This window comes from Xiphophorus couchianus, chromosome 23 (assembly GCF_001444195.1).
Source record: "Xiphophorus couchianus chromosome 23, X_couchianus-1.0, whole genome shotgun sequence".
Classification (NCBI taxonomy): Eukaryota; Metazoa; Chordata; class Actinopteri; order Cyprinodontiformes; family Poeciliidae; genus Xiphophorus; species Xiphophorus couchianus.
This window is the reverse complement of record NC_040250.1, coordinates 19,781,949-19,806,193: the sequence shown is the minus strand read 5'-3', so window position 1 is coordinate 19,806,193 and position 24,245 is coordinate 19,781,949. Positions and strand designations below refer to the sequence as shown.

Sequence of the window (24,245 nt, the reverse complement as noted above, 5' to 3'; positions counted from 1 at the left end):
GTCCCATTAATCAGGTACTGAAGAATTGGGGAGGAGGGTCTTTAATGGCATGTACTTGTTGGAGTGCCATCTTGCATTAAGGGCTAATAACCTGATTTAGAGTCAGCACAGCGCCCGCCTCTGCTACCCTCTCCCAGCCAGCCCCCCCCATCCTCCACCCTCCTACTTCCATCACCCCAGTTGTATTTATTACGGGCTGCAAGGCCACGGTGATGAGACGATCAATACATCTGGGATGATGAGGGAGAGCTCATGCAGTCTCTCCCTTTCACTGTTTCGTCCCTTGGCAGTGCTTCAGCAGGTAGGGAGATCAAAGCGGAGAGGACCTCTGAGATGCTGTTCGTGAAGAGACTGATGAAGTCCTCTGTGCCGCACGTCCTCCAAGCACACACCCACAGACCCCAGCACACACTTCATCACAATGTCCTGCGTCCTTGCTCTGTCCTGATTAGAAAGTTTGACCCGATGTGGTTTATGTGAGTGAAATTAGTGTTATCACGCATACGCTGCTGATGTGTGGAAAACAAAACATAAAAAATGCCTCATGTGAAATTGGAACGAACCATGAAATGCATGTGTATATGTATGCTTATGGATTTTTAGTAGTACGCTTTTGAAGGCCTTGGGTTGATATGCAGTATTCGGTGGCTAGGGGATCAATATAGGGTGCTTTTACCAGCTGAACCCATAACAGATAACGTGTGACTGATCCTAATTCAAATTGAAGCAGAGCAAATGTCTCTATAAAGTGTTTACTCTTTCTTACTGGGTTCCTTGCAAACTAGGAAAGGAGAGTCACAGACTAAGGCTGGATTGTATTCAACCCCTTGATATCAGGATGTTGTTTCTAAGTTATAAAGGCTCTTTAGGATGCTGGACGCTTAACGGTAGAAGAATAAGGATTGTGCCTGCTAACAGAACAAAACAAAATTCTGGGATAATAATTGTAAGGCCACCAAACATGAAAATTGCAAAAGATAACATTCTCAAATTTAATACATATTTTATCATCACAAATTTGAACACATTTTTCACTTATAATTTGGCACATATTCTGCACAATTAAAACACAAACACGTCTTTTAAAAGGAGATAAACAATAAAATAATTGTGCACAGCCTTACGATAATACTTAGTTGAAGTAACTTGAAGTAACAGCACTTAATTTTCTTTGGTAGAAGTCTCATTAGCATCCCACATCTGGGCTTGATATATTTCCCAACTAAGCTTTGCAAAAAATTCCCCATATCAGATTTCCTGTCGGATATAATTCCAACCATTCCAAAGAAAATGTCTTTTTATAAAGTCTTTCTTATGTGGAGTTTGATGTATGCATATATCATGAGGGATGCTTCAAAATACTGTCATGTTTGTAGCAGATACTTGTTTTGAGTCAAAGCCGGCGGGTATTTGGAATTGTTAATAGTTTTATCCATTTTGATATTAATCTTAGATGCAGAAAAGTAACCACGGTGCATGGTGATATCGCCAGGTTTCACAGCATGTATCTTCCGGCAATGCTCAGTTCAAAACATACATATTGAGCCTACCTTTTAGTCTAGATATATATAGTGCACAGCATTGATGCTATTAGCTTTTTGATAGCTCACTTAACTTCTTTCCACCTTATATATTTTATAAACTATAACAAGTGGAGCATCATAATGAAAGCCCTAACGCTCCTCTTATAAACATATATCTGTTGGGCCTCACTTTGGCATTCATACAACAATTCTGAGTACCACAATGCCAGACAAGACATGAAAGAAAGAGCAACAAAAAGATATACAAAGTGATATGAACTGAAAGTTGAAGTTGAATCGAAAGCTGCTTTAGTGTTGATTAAGCGTTAGCACACTTGACCAAAAGACCATAAACTCAACAACCACTTCTGTGTGTAGTTGATGTATTTAGATGAAATAGATTTGGCATTTTGTTTTGTTCTTCCAAGCATATATATATACAGTACAGACCAAAAGTTTGGACACACCTTCTAATTCAATGGGTTTTCTTTATTTTTATGACTATTTATAAGGCAAGAAATCCCACTTATTAACCTGACAGGGCAGGTTGACCTATGGAGTGAAAACCATTTCAGGTGACGACCTCTTGAAGCTCATCAAGAAAATGCAGAGTGTGTGCAAAGCAGTAATCACAGCAAAAGGTTGCTACTTTGAAGAAACTAGAATATAAGGGGTATTTTCAGTTGTTTTACACTTTTTTGTTTAGTGCATATTTCCACATGTGTTATTCATAGTTTTGATGCCTTGTGTTAATCTACAATGTCAATAGTCATGAAAATAAAGGAAACTCATTGAATTAAAAGGTGTGTCCAAACGTTTGGTCTGTACTATATATACTATATATATATATATATATATATAACTCTCTACTGGTGTCTGCTCCCCAATTGATGACCGTTTACCTTCAAAATGAAGTCATATAATGTCACATACTGTGTGTTTATGAGATAACTAGTAATATATCAGCTCTTTAAAGGAGCTCACTGTTTTTCAGTTGAATGTATAAGCCATTTTTAAGAGGAATTGGGTGAGGTTTGGGGGTACAGAAGACCTTCTGCCAACAAGATACACTCTTATGTTATCTCTTTCTAGTTTACTGCATTTAGGCGAGAAATATGAATTAAAACAGCTTTATTAGGTTTAGAGAATTGTTTCCTCAGGCAATCACATTTGGTATGTTCAAGATTTATAGAAGCTGCCTAGCTGGGAAAATATCATCACTATGATTGAAATACAATGTTAATATTTCTTACTTTAAATACATAAAACAGACAGATGGACGGATATTCAGAAGACATTGATAAATTAAAAAAATACCACCCCGATATTAGATCAAGAACAGAAAAAAATAAAAGTTCTATAAGTTTGAAGTTTATTCTGCATTACTAATATTTTTTTAAAACGTAACTTATATGTTTAATTATTTTAGCTGCGTTTCTAAAAGCTTGGAGAGCAGTGTGTTTACCACTGAGTTGCATCACCTCTTCTTTATGACAAATATGAAATGGAGACAACCTCCTATAGATTTATAACAAAAATATTTTTGTAGTCTCCATGCATACAGAAATGTTTACGCTTCACATGCTTCAGAGTCTTTTTATCTAAATTTTCCTTTCATATAGAGTCTTAACACTTTCCGTTGATAAAACGTCGCAGCTGTTGGCTGATATTCACACTGTTTTGATCATACTTTTTGAATTGTTGCATGATCTGCTTTGATGGTGTATTTTTAAAATAAGCAATGGACTTTTGTGACAGAGAATCTAATCTAGATGACGGGGATCAAACCAGCTTAACAGAAAAGGTTCAGGAAAATTGGTAAAAACCATAGAAGGTAGACCACAGAAATCTGTTCTGGATGCCCAAAACAATGTTTATTTTTTTTCATGCTTTTCAATGTTTTCACATATGACGGTTTAAGAATTAGGTCTACTTGTATTCTAAGAAAAGCATCTTTCTCAGTATTACAGTCTTTAGCAAATAGAGAATGATTTGCTAATCCAAACTGTCTGCAGGAATGGTTCAGTTTTCAATCTGTCAGCCATTGAGAAGGTTACATGTGTTTTCACACAGTGTAAATATCTGGTTTTAACAGCATAAATACAAATATGCTGTAAGATTGTTTTTTTTCTAAACATTTCTATTTCTATATAGACAGTTTTTTTTTTCAATAACACTCTTAACACCAGAGGGACAAAATGGCCACACGTGGTGGATAATGATTCACTAAGGAGCAATTTAAATTTCACTTGGAGTTCTTTGAAAGTCTTATTTTCTTTTTACCTAAATGCATTGTTTTGATTTAAATTGTTAGGTATGAGCAATTTAGTTGCAAAATACATTGAATCACAGTTACTATCCCAGTAGCAGTGTGTGTCAAATTGCAATCGCAAAGGAATGGATTTAAATAATATATGTGGCAAGTTAGATGCACTCAACCTGCCCTTCATTACAGAGGATCTAAAGCTCATGGGAAGTGGTGTGTACACTGTGTAACTGAGAAGAAAGAAAAGAAATAGGAAAATGGGTTAATCATATTCAATTTTGCTACTTTAGCCATACTATCACAGTTAAATATTTAACAGATATTGTGCAACCCTTGTAAAAAATTATTTTGGAAATATGATACTTTACTGTTTATGATGGTAATATTTAGTGACTGTGGTAGAAGTTTGTTAGGTATTATTTTGCTTCTTTTTTTCAAAGATCTTTTTATATTGAACGGTGTTCCCTAAAAGTGCTGGGATTCTACGTTATTTCATATTCAAGTATTGTACAAGCATAAGCAGGAATTAAATGTTTCCGTTGCTTTAGTGCATAATCTTTTGAACACAAGGATACGACAGTAAAGTCTACAAGTCTTTTTTTGGCTCTGCGACAGGAATCCCACTGAGCCGGGGAGGCACTTTGTCAGTAAGACTTCTCTAGCATTTTGAAGGCTTTGTCAGCCCTTTGCCCTCAGCAATTCATGCCTTGTAGTCCCCAGATTGGATATGGATGGCTTTTCATGTATTATAACATAGCAGGTGCTGGTTTTGTCGGCTTCTCTAAGCCGTATTGTCCACAACAAATATTCCATTTGCAGAGGTATCGGAACAGGTGGAACCATCTACAAAATATATGTATGTATTGTAAATAAAATGAGGGCTTTTTATCTAAAGCTGAGAGAGTATATGCCACCAGTAGGTAATCTGGCAATGCGCGGCTGCAGCGATAACAGCACCTTCAGGGACGTCAGGATTGCTTTCTCTCACTGGTTGCGTGCCCTGCAACGGCTGTTGATACATTATAAATCATTTACGCAGTCATTTTGGAATGCAATATCCCCTTCTAAATGCTGGCTTTTCTTCTCTGTGGTTATTAGAGTGAACTCAGCAGTAGGCACGCAAGTCTGAGGGGGACCCTAAGCCATAGAAATTGAAAATTGATCAGCAAGTGTGGGAATCTGTTAGTCCTGGCACCACAGCTTGCACCATGGGACTGTTGATTAGCATTTACAGTACAACACGCTCACCAAAGGTAGTCTTGCTGCCTGCAGCTAGATGCCCCATCCCGCTACCCCATCCTGTGTTCTTCCCATAGCGTGATCACCTGTAAGAGCAAACCAGAGGGATAAAATGTCATTTCCATTATGCTCTTTTGTGCAAAAAAAAAGGAAAATGAAGAAATTATATTCTCTGTGTCATTAAACAGGACATTAAACTTTTACTACGTTATTAGTCTTCAGTGATTGGTTCACACTTCAGAGTTTAAGCACATACTGTTAAAGGGGCAGTATTATATAAAATCAACTCTTTTGAGCTTTACAACATGTTATAATGTTATTCCCTCAACAAAAACATGCAATGTTTCCTTGATTCTTGTGTGTGTGTTTGAGAAATCCTTTTATCTCCAACTTTTTAGCTGGTAATCGAATACGGCCTTAAGGACTAAGCTCCTCCTTAGACCTGCAACTGCCAAGCTTCTGTATCACAGAGCAGCCCTTTGCGCTACTCTCCCGGTCAGGTCCTACAGACTAGGCAGCAGCAATTAGCAAACACCTGATGAAACTGTGGAACTGCTGAGCTCATTATAGGAGCTTCTTTTCAGTGAAACGCTGGTAAAAATGTTTTTGAAGGGTCAATAGAAGAGTGCTGTTGTGATGACTTCCTGAAGGCAGAGTTTCAGACACAGCAGGAGTTTTTAAAGGCCCAATTTCAAGGTGTTAATATATGACTCAAATTTCTTTTGACCCCTATTGAGTAGTTCCACAGTAAAAGGTACTACTAATGCATGCTAAAAATGTTCAGATTTGTATTTTTTTTTTTGTTTAATTAAAAACCATGCATAATTGTCTTTCCATTACAGTCATATGTTCTTTGTTTTGTGAATGTATCACTTAAAACTCTAATGAAATGCATTGAAGTTTGTCTTGGTGAGGTGACAGATGACGTAAAAGTTCAAAGGGTATAAATATGCACAGCAATATAATTGGCTTTGTTTAAAGTGAAGAATAATTACCTGCCGACAGTTAATGCCTTTCTCCATACCAGTTGTCTTATTAGCATCTTCAGGCACAACCTGGCAGCTTGCACCACACTTAATTATATTATGGATTGATGATAGCACTAAGAGCAATGTCATGTTTGTGTGAACTGTTTAATGTCATGACAGAAAAGGACTCCCAGAGTCAATAATAATGACTGGCTAAAAATGGTAGGCTGTCAGGGAACTTGCACTAATTTTCCTGTCCTCTTACTCTTGCAGCACTGGCTGGAAGATCTGACGAGCGCACTGGGAGGAGAGTGAGTGAGGTCCTGCATATCTGTGGCTGTTTCTCATCATTTCTAAGCTGGTGGGCTTCTATATCACAGCTGATGACTGTCCCTCCGGAGGCTGGATTACAGGGGTTAGCGGCAAGCCTGAGTGTTTGCTGAAGGGCGTGCCCCAGCTTGTATGTTGGTCACCTACGCTCGCTCTTGCTCACAGGGATCATGTGGCTTTGTCCAAGGAGAAATCGTTTTCCCTTGCAGAACTGGCATGGTGTCCACAGTTGCACCAATTTCAGTGTGTCCTTGTGGGTTTTAACCTTCTGCTGGTGCTTTACGGCCCTGAGAGGTCAGAACTACCACCCCACTGTGAACACGCAGTATGGGAAGCTCCGTGGGGTGAGGGTGCCCCTGCCGAGTGAGATCCTTGGACCCGTTGATCAGTATCTGGGGGTCCCTTACGCGGCTCCACCTGTGGGAGAGAAGCGCTTCATGCCCCCAGAGCCGCCTTCTTCCTGGTCGGGGATCAAAAACGCCACCCACTTTGCCCCTGTCTGTCCCCAAAATATTCACAATGCAGTGCCAGAGATCATGATGCCAATATGGTTCACCTTTAACCTGGATATAGTTACCACATACATACAGGATCAGCACGAAGACTGTCTTTACCTAAACATCTATGTTCCAACGGAGGATGGTGAGTGTGTCGAGTATGAAATCCAAACTGTCCTCCTTTTTCTCCTGTCTCTGCTTCCCACTCCTGTTCTATCTCAGAAACTCTGTGTCACCTTTTTGTTTTTTTCGAGCAGAGCATGACCTGTTGTCTGGCGCATGCTGTGTACGTGTTCATTAGCTCAGCCTTCCATCTTGATTAGATCTTCCACTTAGTCTTTTCATCAACTCTCCCCTTCCATGCCAATGTTAGAAGTTCCTCTTTTGACAACTAAATGACTCCTCAATATGACTAAATATGAAAGAAAAGCAAATTTAATCCAAGAGACAGATTGGAAATACTTGATGCACCTTTTTTGCCCTCACTGTCTTGACTTGTTCTGGGGATATGACCTATAGTAGCCTGCCTCATAAGTGAATGATCTTCTGTAGGGTTGGTGAAATATTCTGTCTGGTACATGAGAAGCCTGTGGCATCAGCCTGATCTATGTAAGACCCTTTACTCTCCTTCCATTGTCCAGTTTGCTTCCTATTAAGCAGAAAAAGTAGAACATTAGGATGCACAAAAAACAAAATCTAAAAAGTTTTATTATTAGTATTATTATTATTTGTGGATATTGACTCCTTAAACTGTATCCATTACTGACCACTTAAAGGAGAGCCATACAGAAAAATTCACGTAAATCTAATGGGCAATGCCAAAAAAGGCAGAAAAGTTTTGGAAAGTTTAAAACCTCTGTCCTCTGTGTGGCTGTAATGGGTCTTAAATAGAAGTGCATGTGAATATGGGCTTCTTTTGTCCCAAGGTGCAGCAAATTCATTCCACCATTTCAGAATATTTCTGCAGCAACACCCCAGTTACTTTTTTTCAACAGGTCCTCTGTTGTTCTTGTCGTTGATAAAAGTCTAGTGAGGGTGGGAGGAGGGGGATAAAAAAGGGAGAATACGAGTCTCAGCTGTTGCATGTCACCTGGGTTCTGTTCCAGAGCGCTCTGTTATTTTGTAGTTTTTCCATTCATTTTACAGTCAAAAGAATATCCAAGGAATGTGCGAGGAAACCCAACAAGAAAATATGTAGAAAAGGAGGTATGTAAAAAAAAAAGCAACATGGAACGAAAGGGAAGGAAATGAAAGAGTGAAGAGAGTGATTCATGCTTCCTATCACCATCTACCAACTCAAAGTGCTAATTGGGAAAAATGCGGGCCTTGTGACTCAAATCAACCTTTGATTTAAGTGTGAGGGTTGAGTAAGTGATTGATTCCAATTTGTGTATGTCAGTGTGTGTAAGTTGTGTTGTCTTTTGTCTCAATGTATGAATATGAGCCAAGAGTTGAGAAATATGGTCCCTAAATAAATACTGGGTTGAGAATATCTATATTTTAATTTATGACTTTTTGGGGAGTTTAGTTTGAAAACGTAACTTTTATGAAGTGGGGTTCTGTGAAGTAGTTACCAGCAATTATAACTTTACCTGGAGCGGAAGTTCAATAGAGGGGAGTTGTACAAAGTCGGAAAGATTGTACAAAAATCCACAAAGGTTTTTACTCTGTACAAAATTTAAAATCACATCAACTATTTTAAGATCAGTTTACATAGGTTGAAGCATAATTAATTCATGTCTTAGTAATCGTATTCTGTTAGCTACCAAACTAAACAAATGAAAAGCTGCAATTTATTCTTCCACTCTCATCGTGAGTAGCTGTGTCAAAAAATGACTTGATAGCAAACCTCCTGATTATCACATCAGCTGACAATCAAATTTCTCCCAAATTTAAGTCCAGTGAAGCTGTGAAACTAACTTTTGGATCATCCCCGCTGGTGTTGGATGTTTCTTTCAATTAATCCTTGTAAAAATCCAAGAAGCTTATTAAAACACCAGAAACTAGGAACGCAAGGAAGTCTGGATGTTGTGATACAAACTGGCTTTGTAAAACTGGCATCCTTGCTGGATAGACTGTGAAGTTATGTCCTTGCCAAATTCCTTTCATGGCAGAAACAGCAGTCGGGATGTGATGGCAGCAGAATACAGTCATTTCATCTGCACCAGCAGGGAGATTGTGTTCTCTTTGGAGTTATCGTTCTCTCTTTGCTCTGCTCCTGTGTTGTGCCTCCTAAGCCAACAGTTCTTCCTCGATCTGCTCTGGCTAAAACAGATATTATCACGCCAGAAAAACGTCGTAGTCCCTCAATTTTACTGGCTTGCAGTTGTCTCGGTTGAACAAGCAGACTGAAACAACCAGAGGCCTCACAACACAATTTTTAGGTAACATTAATGCTGTTCTGGCTGAGAAAGAACTCTACAAACTAAGTTACGATTGGATGAAAGAAGTGTAGAAGTTTATAGCACACTATCATAGCACTGGTTTGGGATTTTTGGGTTTAGGGTTTTTACTTTTATAAATTGGATATCTGTTACTGGAGCTGACTGATGCTACTACTACAAAAGTTGTTTGTTCTTTATCATTTTTGGTAGCTCTTGCACAGAACCCCTCTTCAAAACATTCAGATTTCCCCTTTAGGTGAAATGCAGCTGTTAATTCAGAAGCACAAGTGCTGGGTTTGAGTCATGAGTATTTGTCAAATATTTCAACTGGAAGAATCGGAGCCTTAAACATTGAGCTAATATGAACTAACATTCAAAATTCTTTCTTGGTGCAATCAGAACATTAATCTATGCATAAGGCAGTTTCTTACACACAGCCACAGAGAAACGGCCCTTTTTTCATTAGTAATAGCTAAGTTATCACTGCTAGTAACCGCAGAGGGATAATTTTCTGTCAGTGCCTGAAGGCAACATGTATGCTTTACATTAAAATCCTGAGCATATTTTGTGCCACTGCAAAGATTCACTTTCAACTGGGAGACCTTTGCCACTGATTTCCACAGAGGCAGAAGGCAGCTACTGCCCTCACGGTGCCCACTTCATTCCTTCATTCTGCTTTGGTAAACCAATTTTGTCAGAGACAGACTGGCCCTTCAGGCGCTCCTGCTTCTGAATTAGTCCCAGATGTGGAATATACGCAGAAATATCTATTTAATATTTCCCTTCCAGTTAGAAATTTTCAATTATCTTTCATGTGTATGGTAATGAGAAAGTGGTTTATCAAAGGTTTTCTATGTCACTATTTTGGTATGTTATTAACTCCATAGATTTTTTTTTCTATTTTTTTTGCTGATGACAATCTAAGTTTGTAATATTATTGTATTTTTCCTAAGAAAAGCAAATTTTTTTGGCCTGTGGCAAATTTGTTGTAATTCGATTTAATGTAGAAATACATAAATGTATCTGTGTTTGCATGTGAGAGTGTGTTTGCAAATACATAGAGGTGACAAATTAAGATAAATAATAACATACCGTTTAACAGGTGCTTAACCCTTATATATATCAAAATGCAAGCTTTAATCTTTGTGAAAATTAAAAGATCTATTGGACTTTATAGAAAAAGTGAAACTAGAGTTTTTCCAAGATGTTCCTTCATCCTGTGTTTTATTAGAGGAGAGACTGGGAAACTTACTGATTCCAAAAGATGCTCAATGTGATCAATGTGATAAAATTTCAGTCTCTGCCAAGAAAAAAAGAAGTAAACACTACTCTTGCAGGACTTTCATAGATGTGTGAAATCAGTTGTTTTAATTTCACACATCTAAGATAAATCAATTTCATTTACATTTGAACATTTCGGTTTTGTGAAAAAAATGGCAAATATAAATGTGTCTTCTTTCAGTACAAGAAGAGGACAAATTGTGGAAAACGCAAGTTGATGATAATCTAGAACCGACATCTAATTTGAATTTCTAAAACAAATACAAGCAATGGTCTAATCATGCGAAGGAAAGTAGAGTCCCTGAATAATATGAAGTGTAGTTTGAAATGCACAAAAGTATTTTAAAACACCTCTAAGAAGGTAAATGAAAAGGAAGATTCGTCATAAATATTGGCTGTTCATGTGAAGCTGCAAGTAAATTTATAAGAAAACATAATAGTGTAAAGAAACAATATGATTGCATTAGCCAAGGTTATAATGCAGTCAAGGTTATGAAGGGCTCAGTGTTGTGATATTACAATATCTCTATATAATCTTAATACTGACTTTTCTGCTGTCTTTTTTGCACTCAGCCTGGGAGACTGAACTATATTGTCCAAGCTTGGGATGCAATTGGATTGGACATTTGCTGTGATTTTCCCCCACAGGGTCAGAAACTATCACAACTGGCAAAACCTTGGCTTAGCATGAGCTATGTCCTGGTCTTCTTGCATAAAGTAAACAAGCAAGTCTCAACAATCAGTAATAGTTTAGAGTTTTATATCAGGCAAAGGAGTAGAGCTTCCACAGAAAATGTATGCAAAGGACGGCATTTTAAATACTTAATAAGTCATTTTGCCACCGAAGAAATATATTTAAATTTTTTCTTCAAGGCAGGCAGAAAGAAAGCGACAAATGTTTGTCATGAAGAAGTTTAGATCTCAATTCAAGTTGTCATAACAGCCACAAGTCTGTGCAGCAAAGTATTAATTGTGATGTTTTTTGGTTAATGATTCTATCACTTCTTATATGTAAAAATCATGTGCCCTTAATTACAGTAATACCATTTTGAGGTATGTTTTACAAAGCCACAATGTTCAAGAGTCTAAGAGTAGTGATTTCGTTTTTACTGGTGTTTATAAAACCTTTAGTGGAACCTTATTCCCTGTGGGTGGAGGCTCTGTTTCACTGAGTGAGGCGTTAGCATAGAAATCCTCAATAAAAGGGTACAAGGTGATCGCTCTACGACATTACCTTGGAAAAGTGTTCATAACCCTTGAATGTTTTTACAATGTTACAACAATTAGCATCTAATTGTGAAGTAAAAAAACAAACACAATTTCAATATTTTGATTATTAATACGTTTCAAAAGCCTTATTGGAATATGACCAAGAATATAAGCCACAACTGGTCTAGTCAGGTGAGACCAAAATCCAACCGTTTAGACTATATGTGTTTGGAGAAAAGCATATTTGTATGCTAGAGTGGCCCATTCAAAGTCCAAACTTGAATTTAATTGATAATTTATGTTCATGTGAGAAAATGTGAAAACATTCAAGAGACTTGAATACTATTGCAAGGCACTGCAAGCTCTAACAGAGCCAGCAGTATGTTGTTATCAAAGACTTAGACTTTCCATTAATTTGCCACCGATCTGAAGGCGGGTTTTATTTGCTAAGCATTCAGTGTTAACCTGCTTAATGAATCAGAGTCATACACGCTGTGCATGTTCAGTAGTAATATACATATTTTAAATGATTATTCTTATGATCAAACCCAAAATCCCTGCTGAGCTTTTTTTTTTTTTATTTCCTCTTACAAAGCCCTTGGATTCTTAGATATTAAAGATTAGGCTTACTGTCACCCATTACCCCGAAGGAAACCCTGAAAAAAGATCAAAGATGGGCTCAGTAACAAAAATATAAAAAAGGATGTATATTTATAATACAATACTTAAAGCAAAAAAAAAAAATAGTTTCATACCACTGGAGCTGACTGTTACTCAAAACTTTTTGTAACTAATTTTCAAATAATTGATGCAAAGAGAGCATTTTCCTTCACTCCAAAATAATTTTGATGATCACACTGCCAAAAATGTTACTCACACAGTTACTATTTTCTGTCTAGTACCACATCACCTAAACAGATGTCCTGAGAAACAACGCCTGAGGTCAGGTGATCTAATGTGCAGCATCAGCACCACTGCCCCCTCCCACTCTGTCCCTTTGAAGGGGCCTTACACTAAGTGCTCCGAGCAAAGAGCAGTGACAGAGCTGTGGGACACTGGAGCCTCAGTCACATCACTCAGTCATTTTTCCTACCTTGAGTTTAGAGTGAATGGAGTGAGGAGGGGGGTAATGATGTGCAGGGACACAGCTAAGCACTATTCGGCCTGAGAGTGCCAGATATGTTTGAGATGGGCCGATATTTTGTCTCAGGAAGAAAAACCCAGAGTTGCACAGTAGTTTTCTTTGAGAGATTTACAGTTGTTTGTTAAATTGTTTGTCAAACTTTCAAGATGATTACCACAAACACATCCTTTTGATGAGACCTTCACTTAGAGTTAATTTTGAAAATCACATACAATCAGTGCATTGTGTTCTGGGTGCATGTAATGTATAAACAGTGCATCATTTTTAAACTCAAACTCATCTTATTTTTTGTCGTTAGCTTGGAAAATCTTCTTTATAGTCACTATTCTTTGAGCTGCACTATATTTTGGATGATACTCTAAGATCAACCTTCCTCATTTCTAAATTTATCTCGTATCATGGGTCTATTTTGAAACATAAAATCTGTTTTAGGTTTTGGCTTGACTTGGAACGTCCAGCTATCATTCCCATGCAGCTTTCTCGTACGCTGCAAGCTGCCATGTTTTTATGCAGCTCCATGCCAGTGCTGAATGCTCCAGTCAGCTGCCAAACCTGTAGATTAACTACCCCAGCAGAAACACTGGACATTCTTTCCACTTTCCCCGTGACCTCCAGTTGTTAGAGAGCTGGGAGATCTACAGAAGAGCCCCAGTCCCAGTTAGGCTGCACGGGGGCCATGGCAAACAGTAACACACCATGCTAATCCCATTGGTTGGACGACTCAGACTCGCCTCAGGGAAGGATGGGCCACTCCCTGAGTCCTGCCGAGGAAATCTGTACGGTAAGCAGACAGGGGCTAAAAACTTTCCAAGAAAGCAGGAACAAAAAACAGCTTCTCTGACTAGACAGCAAAGCAGATTCACCATAAAATCAACACAAACAACATTATCTTCATAGACCTTTCTTCCTATGAGTATATAAAATTTTTATTTTTGACCATTTAGCACCACAGAAGGAAAACTGATTTCTAAAATAGCAAATCCAATAATATTCGCTTAAGATGCAAGATGTGACCACAGCAGGAAGTTACTGTGCAGCCTTTTTGAGCCCTCCTGCTGCTGCGCTGTCCAGCTTCCAGTCAGCCCTGTCAGTCTGCTTTTGTTTTTCCCAAGTGTTAAAGGGACAGCAGAAACAGCCCAAGAAGTTCTGGAGCTCATTCAGAGAGGAAAACATATCACTTAGAGAAAATTCTTAATAATCATGTGTTGGTAAGAGATGGTCATAATATGAGATGATTATATGTAAAAATACAGCAGCTTAATGGCGTTTAGATAACCTTTGCAACCAAAATATGTAACATGATCTTATTGCTTTTATTTAAAACCGATAAACAGTTACTTGTTATTGCAGTTAAAAAAGATATTGATTTTTTAAGTTTTGATATCATAATCTATTATTACATTTATTCAGTGTTATTTTGACTTTGTAATACAGACTTAAGCAAAAATATAGAAAAACTGTAAACATTTAGGATAACACATGTATAAACAGCTGATAAAAATTGGTTAGTTTTCTGGTCAACCTGAAATTTGCTGCTCAGTAGATATTCAAATCATAGAATTGCCATGTACTGTAAGTTTCTACACCATGACTGTGTTTTGTGACCAAAACTTTTTCTAAAGACACAATTTTAGATTGTGTCTGTCTTGTGAGACAGGGAAAATCATGTAATAGACTTTCTTTTAGCCAGCTGATTGTCAGAGCGTGGCAACATGCATAATGCATAATGTATAAAACATACTGTCAGAGAAACTCCAGTCATTCCAAAACATCCTCTGGATAATCATTTGAAGAACTCAAAAGTTGCAGGAATTATGGCAGAAACGTTTTTGCTCATAGCTTGACGACTGAGGCTAGCAAGTGCAGTTAGCAGCGTTTTATTCAAAAGTGACAGGTGGCGCTCCTATACTTTCATGAGCATAATTAGATTTTTTTCTTCAGGAAGTACATTGTTTTTGAAAAGTTGAATTTCTCTTATTCCATGTAAACAATATGAAAGTACTTTCAATGAATCTTATTTCAGTTAGCTACTGGCATTGGGAAGCAAAAAATGAGAGGAAAATATGGTCCTTATGGCACATTCTCTTGCTTCTTGTTAAAAGACGCTAAAACCATTTCCTCTGTTTGATGGAAAATTTGTAGATTTCAGCACTAAATTACTTGGGGTTATGGTGACTTTAATTTCCTCACCATGACTGCCCAGGCTTTCCACCATCAGAAATTTTTCTTTTTAAAAAAAATATGTAAAAGTACATAAGCCCTATTTATAAAGTCTGTGGTGTAATGCCCCTCAGAAAACTGTAGTCGACCCAGTTCTTTTTCTGGCATCCCATTATGTATGTAGAAGCAGATATATGACACACATGTAGCAGTATAGCTTGATAGTAAACCAGCATTTTATTATACCTTCATACCAGTGACAGGCACCAGTTGCAGTATTCTGTTATGTACTATTTTCTATAGATTCTGTCATTAATTAGGTCTGCCATGTCCTTTGGCACATGTCATATAATTTTATCAATTCTCCTGTCAGAACATTTGCAAAGATAAAGAAGTTGAACCGTGCATGTTCCTTTGTCAGAAAGTATTTCTGAAAGAATGCTTTGCATATATCCTTAAGATCTCATCAGAACTATTTTTCCACATTAAACATTTTCAAAGCAAGACTCTTACATATTTTCAAATCACGCCTTACTAAAAATTCAACCTTGTATGTGTGCAACCTTTTGACAATTATTTGGCTCGTTTCCTGTTGCATTCTTACACATATTAGGACTTTTCTTTTCTTTTCTGTTGGGATCAACTGTGGCGCAGTGTGAGTTTTGGCTGTCCTTTATTGCAGGATTATAGCATCCTTAACCTTTTAGCTGCATTCTCCATCATTCTCTCTCATGTGTCCTTCCCAAGCTGTTCCTTAACCTCTGCACCGGCAGACAGATTGCGAGAGATGGAGAAGGACAGACAGACTGGAAGGCAGGCGCACAGAGAGAGAAAGAGAAGAGCGAGACACTAAATGCAAGAAACAAATCTAGGCGGAGAGAGAAGTGGCCACCTGAGGATTAGAGACTGAATATAACTGCTCTGAATTGTCAAGGCCGCAACATTTCACAAAGTCTCTTTCCACATCCTGACCTTTCTGATATTTAACTCCAAGGCTCATCTATTGTCAGTGAACCTTTTTGCAGTAAAAGGAGAGGCAGTTAACATTCAGCCCTTCCACGACGTATTGAGTGAATTGTGGAATCAGTCCAGAAGTCTCTGGAGTCTGAGGGCACTCTCTATGTATTGGTGTGTTTGAGTGTGCCAGTTCGTGTGTGCGCATGCTTTGGTCCATTCGTGTAAACCTCTTTAGCCAATTACTACAATGCTTTCTGTGTGAGATTTCATCCTGCTGAAATGTTGCATTTCAATACCTTTTATGCAGCAAGCAGGCCCGTCTAATGTGATGTCTTTGCTCCTGATCAGATAAATGTGGCAGCTTTCTATTAATCCTGCCAAAGGAACACAAACAATTGATGTTATTCAAGATGCTACCTACTTTTTATACAATGCAAATTTGGACTCCCTAAGGCTGACTCCTCTCCTCTCCTCGTTATCTTTTAAAAGTGTTACACTTTTCCACTGTTGCATCGTTTTTAAAGCTTCAAGGTCAAATATTGGCTCGCCCGCTTTGCTTGCAGAAATCACATATTTTCATTTTCAGTCCAGGATGCTCTCTGATTGGCACATACACACTCAGGCTCAAAGCCTGTGAAATTCAAAGTGACAGAGCTTCCCTGTCAACACCTGCCATCTAATCTATGCTCGTCTGAAACTCTATTGCTCAATAAACCCATTGTTTAGCCATGTCAGTAGCACAAGACTCGCAGCAATAATTGAATCTATTTGCATGATTACGCTTCTTTTAATGAGTTCCTGTGAAAATGACATAATATTAGAGATAAAATGCTGTTGATGGAACATTGTTTCACAAAAGGAAATAAAAGTACAATTTGTTATGCCAAGCAGTAAGGTGAAAAAACTGGTAAAAAAAGAAAAGAAAAGAAAAACTATTATACAGAAAAATTAATAACTGAAGCACAAAACAGAAAGGCCTTCAAATGTTATTTAATCCTCTTGTTCTCAGTCTTCTGTAAAATAAAACTAATAGTTTTTTTAAAGAGGAAATCTAACAGGGAATGAAACACTGAGTGAGAGGCATGATATCTAAGAGCTCTGAGGGATTTAATTCATACACAACAAAGTTGTTGCTGATTGATTTACCACCTCCATGCAATTTAGTCAGGCAAAATTTAGAACAGCCACTTTAACATATTAGCACCAATTTGAAGCCTTTTCGTTCACTGTGGCCTTCCAGAAATATATCTTGTTTTGACTTGTGCAAGAGATATAATGTTAACATCATCAAAACACTGCACTGTCACACCAAATATTTAATGTAAACTTCTAAAGATGTTTTTTTTTTTTTTCAGAGAAATCTACCACTTTTTATTCTGACATTTAGCAAGTAGAAATACATTTTTAGAAATCCAACTGGCTTGAAGTAGAAACAATTTATTTAATGTCAGACATTAAAACAAGCTTTATGCAAAATTTCTGATTTCTACCTTTGGTGCCATGCATAAAATGCTAACATCTTTTACACAAATTATTGGTCAACACTTGTGAAATAATGTTAAGTTTGGTCTTAAAGACAACATGTGTTTCAGCAACGCTACATTGGAAAATAATACAGAAAACAGATATTTTAGGAGATCCAGTATGTCGAAAGTCAATTTAGGAACATATTTCCTTCAACAAATAAATGAGAAACTTTCATCCAGAATTACAGGATGACGCTATTGAAATTCAAGCACATGAAAACTTAAAAATAGTTCTCTTGTAAAATGTTATTGAATATTTACTGATGTTTGCATTTATTTGCATTTTTGAAATATTTCTTTAAAATAAAGTTTTAAATGTGTTATCTGGTGGGTGACCCTTCCACCCACACACATAAAACATATTGATTGTTTCTCTACCTGTTTTGATTTACATAATAAGGCTGTAACTGGAATGAGTTAATCATATATTTTAATATAAGCACAAAAATAGGTTGGCTATTATTTTTGAAAGAAACATCTATTGATTACCAAAAAGTAAAAAAAAATATTTTGTTACTTCCGTGTTAATGAATCCTATAACTATGATGTTTGATGCCGCTGTTTCAGTTTGACAAACAAGATTGTATCCTTTGCCTAAACCCTCTGCCTCACAGTGACATAACTCCTTTGCAGTCATTTTAACTCTTATCACTAACAAAGTGATGCATTTAAACCTCAGTGTCATGATCAAACACTGGGTATTTCAGCTGTAGCTCATGTCACATCTGATATTCTTTAAATTGCATTATTTATGGTAATGCAAAACTGATGAACACACTTAACAAGGTCACTGCAGTTGCCATGGAATCAAAGAAAAAATGTTCCTTTACTTGAGAGAATAAATGTAGGTGAGAAAATGTCATGACACCCAGCCTTTTACATTATGCATCATGGCATATTTTACCCACAGTGTCATTTCAGAAAGTAGAAGACAAGTGAGGATATCAGAAGACAGTCAGGAGTGAAAACACGGATTCCAATACTCGTAAAGATAAAGCTTTAACAAACATGCAGCACATAAGGTACATAAAACACACATATGGTGTGTGATATTTGCAAGATTTACAGTGGATAAAATAAAATGAGGCAGATTTACAGAACAAGTCTGTGAATGTAGAGCATGCATACAAAGTAATATGTAAAAGAAAACACCATAGTCACTGAAATTATACCACTGAACAGCCTTTTTGTAGTTAATGGTATATCATCCCTGATGATTATGAAACCTCAAGCTGTTAAATTAATAAATTCAATGGTAGCAGAGGAAATATTTTCAGACACAGAGCAACTAGAGTTTCCAAGAGAAAACTATTTTCAATTATCTTTTAATTGATATTAGCAGCAGTGACTTAAGCTGCAGCAAAGGGTCAAAACCAACGCTGTTATTAAAATATTATTCCATGTAGGCATCTTTTAATAATGAGAGGATTAGCTCATTCTTTTTTGTCAATAGGCCTGCTAGATTTGATGTTGATTCATGCTTTTTGCTGTTGTCGAGAATGCATTGGAGAACAAGTTCAAAGTCACCGACAGCATTATGATCTACTGTATTAAGCGCTGTTCAAGTGGAAAATATAAACTGACAGGGTGTTGGACAAAAGGTCATCTCCAAATCTAACATTTCTTTATAGTCCTGTCAAAAGATGATAGACTGTTGCATAGATGGATTGATAGTCAGTCAGTCAACTTACTAACTGGTATTGATATTCTAAAGCCTTTTGGCTGCTTGTGATGGGCAACAAAGAATCATTACCAGCTGTAAATGATGAGTGAAGAAAAGACTCAAAGGGTATATTTTTCATCTTTGCAGCCCACAACACAAGGGCAAAATTCATAACATCACTCCATGATGGCTGGTGACATGTTAAATCAATGTTGCTCATCTTTAAACTTACCCCATCACAGTGATTAAATGAATGTACCTTTGACATTGCATCCAAGACAAAGAGATCAGTCACATCCTTAGACGGTGACAGCACTACTGTTGTATTCTTAACACCAACCAGGAGAACAACTTAGAAAATGACTGAAAAAATTACTCTGCCTGAAGGGTTTATCTTTCCTTCCTAGACACCAATCTGATGGCATCTGATTGCATTTCTGAGGAGTTTACCTCTCCCTGCAATCCAAATGGTCTAAAAGAAATGTTCCTGATGGGCTGTTGGCTGACAGCACAGGACGCCTTCGAAGGTTATTTGTAAATCCTGTGAATAGTCAAAGGTTTTTCAAAGGAAAGAGAGAAAAAAAAGTTCATCATTTTTTGACCAGGGTAACAAAATAAAAGGAAACATTGTAGCACTATACCACCAATATTCACATCAATGAGTAGGGAACAGATCATGCCTTTTCATTTATTCAGGTCTACAACTAGGCTACCAAATTCTTCAAACCCCTGCAAATTGTTTTCATTCAACCGAGTTTGTTTCTAAACAAAACTGAAGAGAGCGACATCTCTTAAAATCCAATAAGACGACATAAAAGGAGTATAATTTTTCAGATGCATAAAAGTATACAGTATACTATATATATAAGAAATGAAATGTAAAATATATTTTTTTTAAAATGGAGAAGTATGTATTGGCATTATGGTATTTAAGTCATTGTAATTGTTGATCACCTTTTTTATGTTTCCATTGGTGTTTTGATGATTAAACGTTGATAATGAGCCCCAAGACTTTGAGGTCAGAAGATCTTCTTGCCATCACCCTAAAACTGACCTTTAGCTTTCTTAACAGATTCTCTGCCAGATTCAGGTCGGGATTCTGGCCAGTCCATTCCAAAATATTGTCAGAAGAAACATGTTGGTCCAATTAAATATTAAAGAAAGCTTAACAAATACCCCCCAAAATCTAGAAAACATTTGCACACTTAGATGTTTGCTTGTGTTTTAAACCACCATCACACCTTATCCTACATAAATAGGATAAGGTATATAAATATGCCAACCTCTAACACACCTCTTGATGATCAAAAAATAAATAAAAAATCAGACTCCTTATCAGCAGTGCTTTTCAACCAGTCAGCATCCAATCTCCATAAAATCTAAACTCATATAAAATCCTCAAAAGACCAACTAAAATGTCAGAATGAACGTTTAGCTGCTCTTTTTTTCCAAACAGTGATTTCCCTCCAACCCCCTGATCATTTTGAAACCTTATTTTCTGAAAATATCAGTGTTGTGTGACTCTGAGTTGTATATTCTGCATTAACAGGTTAGTTTTGTATAAATAAAATTTTAAAAGCTGTGTTCTTATATGACTCACTGTAAGCCCGTTAAATTTGTATCCAAAACGAATGATTTATGTTTCTGTCATAGTTATGTGCCTCATGTAGAAAACTGGACTTGTGCTTTTGGATTGTATTTAAATGAACGTTGTTCTCTTCCTATGCATTTTTAAATGGCGCTATCAATGAAATGCCTCTTTCTTCCCCCCCTATTTGTCTTTTTTTGCCAAACATGCTATTTTGAATTTCTTTGTACGTCTCTATGTTTCTCTGCCTGCTTCAACAACAGGGGCCCATGCAAAAAAACAGGGTGAAGATTTGTCGGAAAACGACGGTGACGAAGACGAAGGTATTTTCCACGGTGAACAAAGACGGTGCATGATTTCTTTTGAAAACAAAATCTCACTGTTTTATAATCCTCTGTGGATTCCTTGTATTGCAAATGCACTCATCAAGCACCCGTGTCTCATCATCATCTGTCGAGCAACATTTTCACAAAGATTGCATGTGAGTGAATGTGATGGCTCTTGTTCCCAAGGATCTATATTCAGATCAGGAGAGTTTTTGACTTTAGAGATTGATAACATCCAGTATCTGTCAAAATAACTAAACCCTAGGTTGACTCATGCTAATATCTTATGCAGCGAGTGAAGCAGCTGATATTAAAGGGGCAGGGTTGGGTTAAACCCCTTTGTTAAGGTGTGGGCAGAAACTCTGTTGATGGTGATAATAGCAAAAGAAGAGACACAGCAGTGTAATATCAGACTGTTCCTCAGGTCTGCTTGCTCATTCAGATGAGGAGCAGCAGTTCAGGAGCGATGCTGAAGAGGATTAGAGATGAGAGGTGTAGAAAATGGGAAGTTGCTGCTCAGCAATCGCATTGTTCTCTTTCCATATTTATCTTGGGATATTCCTGGCTCAGGATGGATCGCTGCTGAGATTAGAATGAGAGACAGCTCTTGTGCTGCAACAGAAACAGCTTAAGTCTCTGAATCTAAATCAAAACCCTTGATGTAGCCCGGCCCTTCTCTTATGTTGCCACTGTAGGGCAGGTGATGAAAGCCTGATGTTTTGTATCATCACAAAGCCTTTGATTTACGCTCAGTTTCAATAATAATGACACTCTGGATTTTCACTTCACTTAACGCCTGCATCTCTGTAAATTGGAATATCAAAAAGTTGACTTGGAAGTTAATTAAAAACAATTAACTCATATTGATTGATGACACACATAGTAAAGTAGATCAAGCAATATTTATTATTATTATTATTTCAATGAGTATGGGTTACTCAGAAAAATTACTTTCAGAAAATTTGATCGAAGTGTAATCTGTGAAGAAATGCTATGACCATGTTGTGGCTTCCACAGTGATAGAATGGCTGTTAAGCAGATAATCACTGACATGAAGATAAAACACAAAATGCAGTTGCTAAAGAAGCTGACTGTTAACAAACAGGGCTGCAGTCAGGCATATTATTGGAAAGTTTAGTGTAAGGAAAAAGTGTGGGAAATGATGCTCAAGCAAGTAAGATAACCACAGCCTTAGGAAGATTGTGAAGCAAAGCCTATTCAACAAAATGAAGGAGAATACATATTGTTTTATTAAATATTCATGCTTTGGGGGTTTAAATTGGCTGTAAAAATAAAATGTTTGTGTAGCTAATAGATACAGTTTATTTTTTTATGTAATTCTATTTTATTAAGATTAAAGCATTTAATGGAGTTAATTGTATTGTTGTTGCATTTTAAATGAAACCTATGTATTAATAAAACAACCACCATTTTCAATTCAAAAACCCTTCAGTTGCTAAATCCTTTCAGAGACATAGAAGCTCAACAACAAAAATATTTCTTGTTCTTATAAAATGGTTAACACATTAAAATCTATGTAATTAATTCATCAAAATTAACACGTTGCTCCTGTTCAATATTTGTTTGTGTTTCTCAGTTATTGCAAAGGTAATTTGAAAGTTTTATTTTCTACACAAACTGAAGCAGAAAACTAACTATTATTATACATATGTTTTTACAGAGTTTTTTATATAAATATTTTCAACTGAACATGGGACAGAGAGAGATCAGATTCTGTAAGTAAATGCTTTTCTCTAGATGTTCAAATGTTTGTAGAAAAGGTCCTCCCTCCTTGCCAACAGGCTCCTCTCTCAAAAAAACCCTCCTCATGCTGGCCTGGATCTCATATCAGGAAGTGTTGCCATGGCACCACTTTGACACACACAGGTGTTTCTTTATTCATGCCCAGGGCACGCTGTTGCAACTGCAGCCAAACTGTCTTGATTTTCAACCCGACTCTGTGTATATACACAGCTCATGCATGTGCAACTCTGTCCTCCTTCAAGTAGGCTCACGTGTGTCTGTATGTAACCCCCTTTGTATGTATAAAATTGCTGACAAGTGCCAATCCCTTTGTCTGGCAAGTCTGTGCATGCATACACAGTGGCTTGGTCTCCAATCTGTTGTGCTAGACTAGCTTCACTGAAAATGTGACAAGTCTATTCTTTACTGAGCGCATCTAATGCTGTTTGCAGAGCATCGCTGAAGACACACAATATAGTCCCAGTAGCATTTTTGCTACAGAACTGCAACTAATGCATGCGTGACAGAGTTGGCCATGACTTCCTAAAATTATCCATACGATTTGTATTTTTCTGGTGATTGTGTATAACCTGTATTGTATTAGATATGATACCCCGCTATTTCTACTTAATTTTACTGTGGTAAAAAAAAAAAAGTCTCTCTGTACAAACCAATCACTGATTCTGCCACTTGGTACTTTTGAGAAAAACCTAAGTAGTTCACACATACAAAGATGTTAAAACAAATTAGCCTATAAATTAAGCTACACTTACAGCTCAAACGTTTTGAGTATTAGTCCTTTCTCATTTATTCCAGAAAATGAATGACATTTATTGGTTCATTACACACAGTGACTTATTCTAAGTTTTTATTTCTTCTAAATTTGAGACCTTGATATGAGCTGCAAATGTTAAGTCAGTCATGAACCAGAGACTATGTCAGAAGGATCTTATTGGGGCAAAGCAGAAAAAGAAGTGAACTGTTAGCCAAAGTCCTGTTTTCAAATGAAAGTGAAGTTTAAATTTCATGACAAGAGGCTATATGAAATGTGGTCACAGAAGAAAGTAGTTGACTCTTGTAGCTTTGCAAATGACAAGGCAACTGAAGCATCACATAGCTACAGCAGGTAAAATCCACAACGTCAGTTAAACATATGCAACAACAAGCATTGTGACAGAATAAAGTTTACAGAAATAGTAGCTGTAATGTAGTTAGTGTGGAGTGGAGGGCGTCTAGTTGCTCTCTGAGAGTGGGGTATATTTCCCCACACGTTGTAAAAACCCCAGCTATAGAAAATCTATGGGGTACCGTCAAGGAGAAGATAAGAGACACCCGATCCAGCAATGCAGATGACCTGAAGGCCACTAATAAAGCAACCTGGGTTTCCATTACACCTCAACAGAACCACAGGCTGATTACCTCTGTGCCCGCCATACTGATG

The 24,245-nt window shown here is 37.2% G+C and overlaps 1 protein-coding gene across 2 annotated transcripts in view; it reads left to right on the top strand.

Moving 5' to 3' along the window:
- Positions 1-24,245, top strand: part of nlgn3a (neuroligin 3a) — a 174,124-nt gene that overhangs the window by 31,821 nt on the left and 118,058 nt on the right. Inside the window, exons 2-4 of one of the 2 annotated variants that reach the window (XM_028009159.1) lie at positions 6,270-6,968; positions 7,970-8,029; positions 20,999-21,058. In XM_028009159.1, coding sequence (XP_027864960.1) covers positions 6,497-6,968; positions 7,970-8,029; positions 20,999-21,058 — 592 coding nt within the window. In that variant the 5' untranslated portion in view covers positions 6,270-6,496. The remainder of the gene's footprint in view (positions 1-6,269; positions 6,969-7,969; positions 8,030-20,998; positions 21,059-24,245) is intronic. The other variant, XM_028009161.1, reaches the window with a different exon arrangement.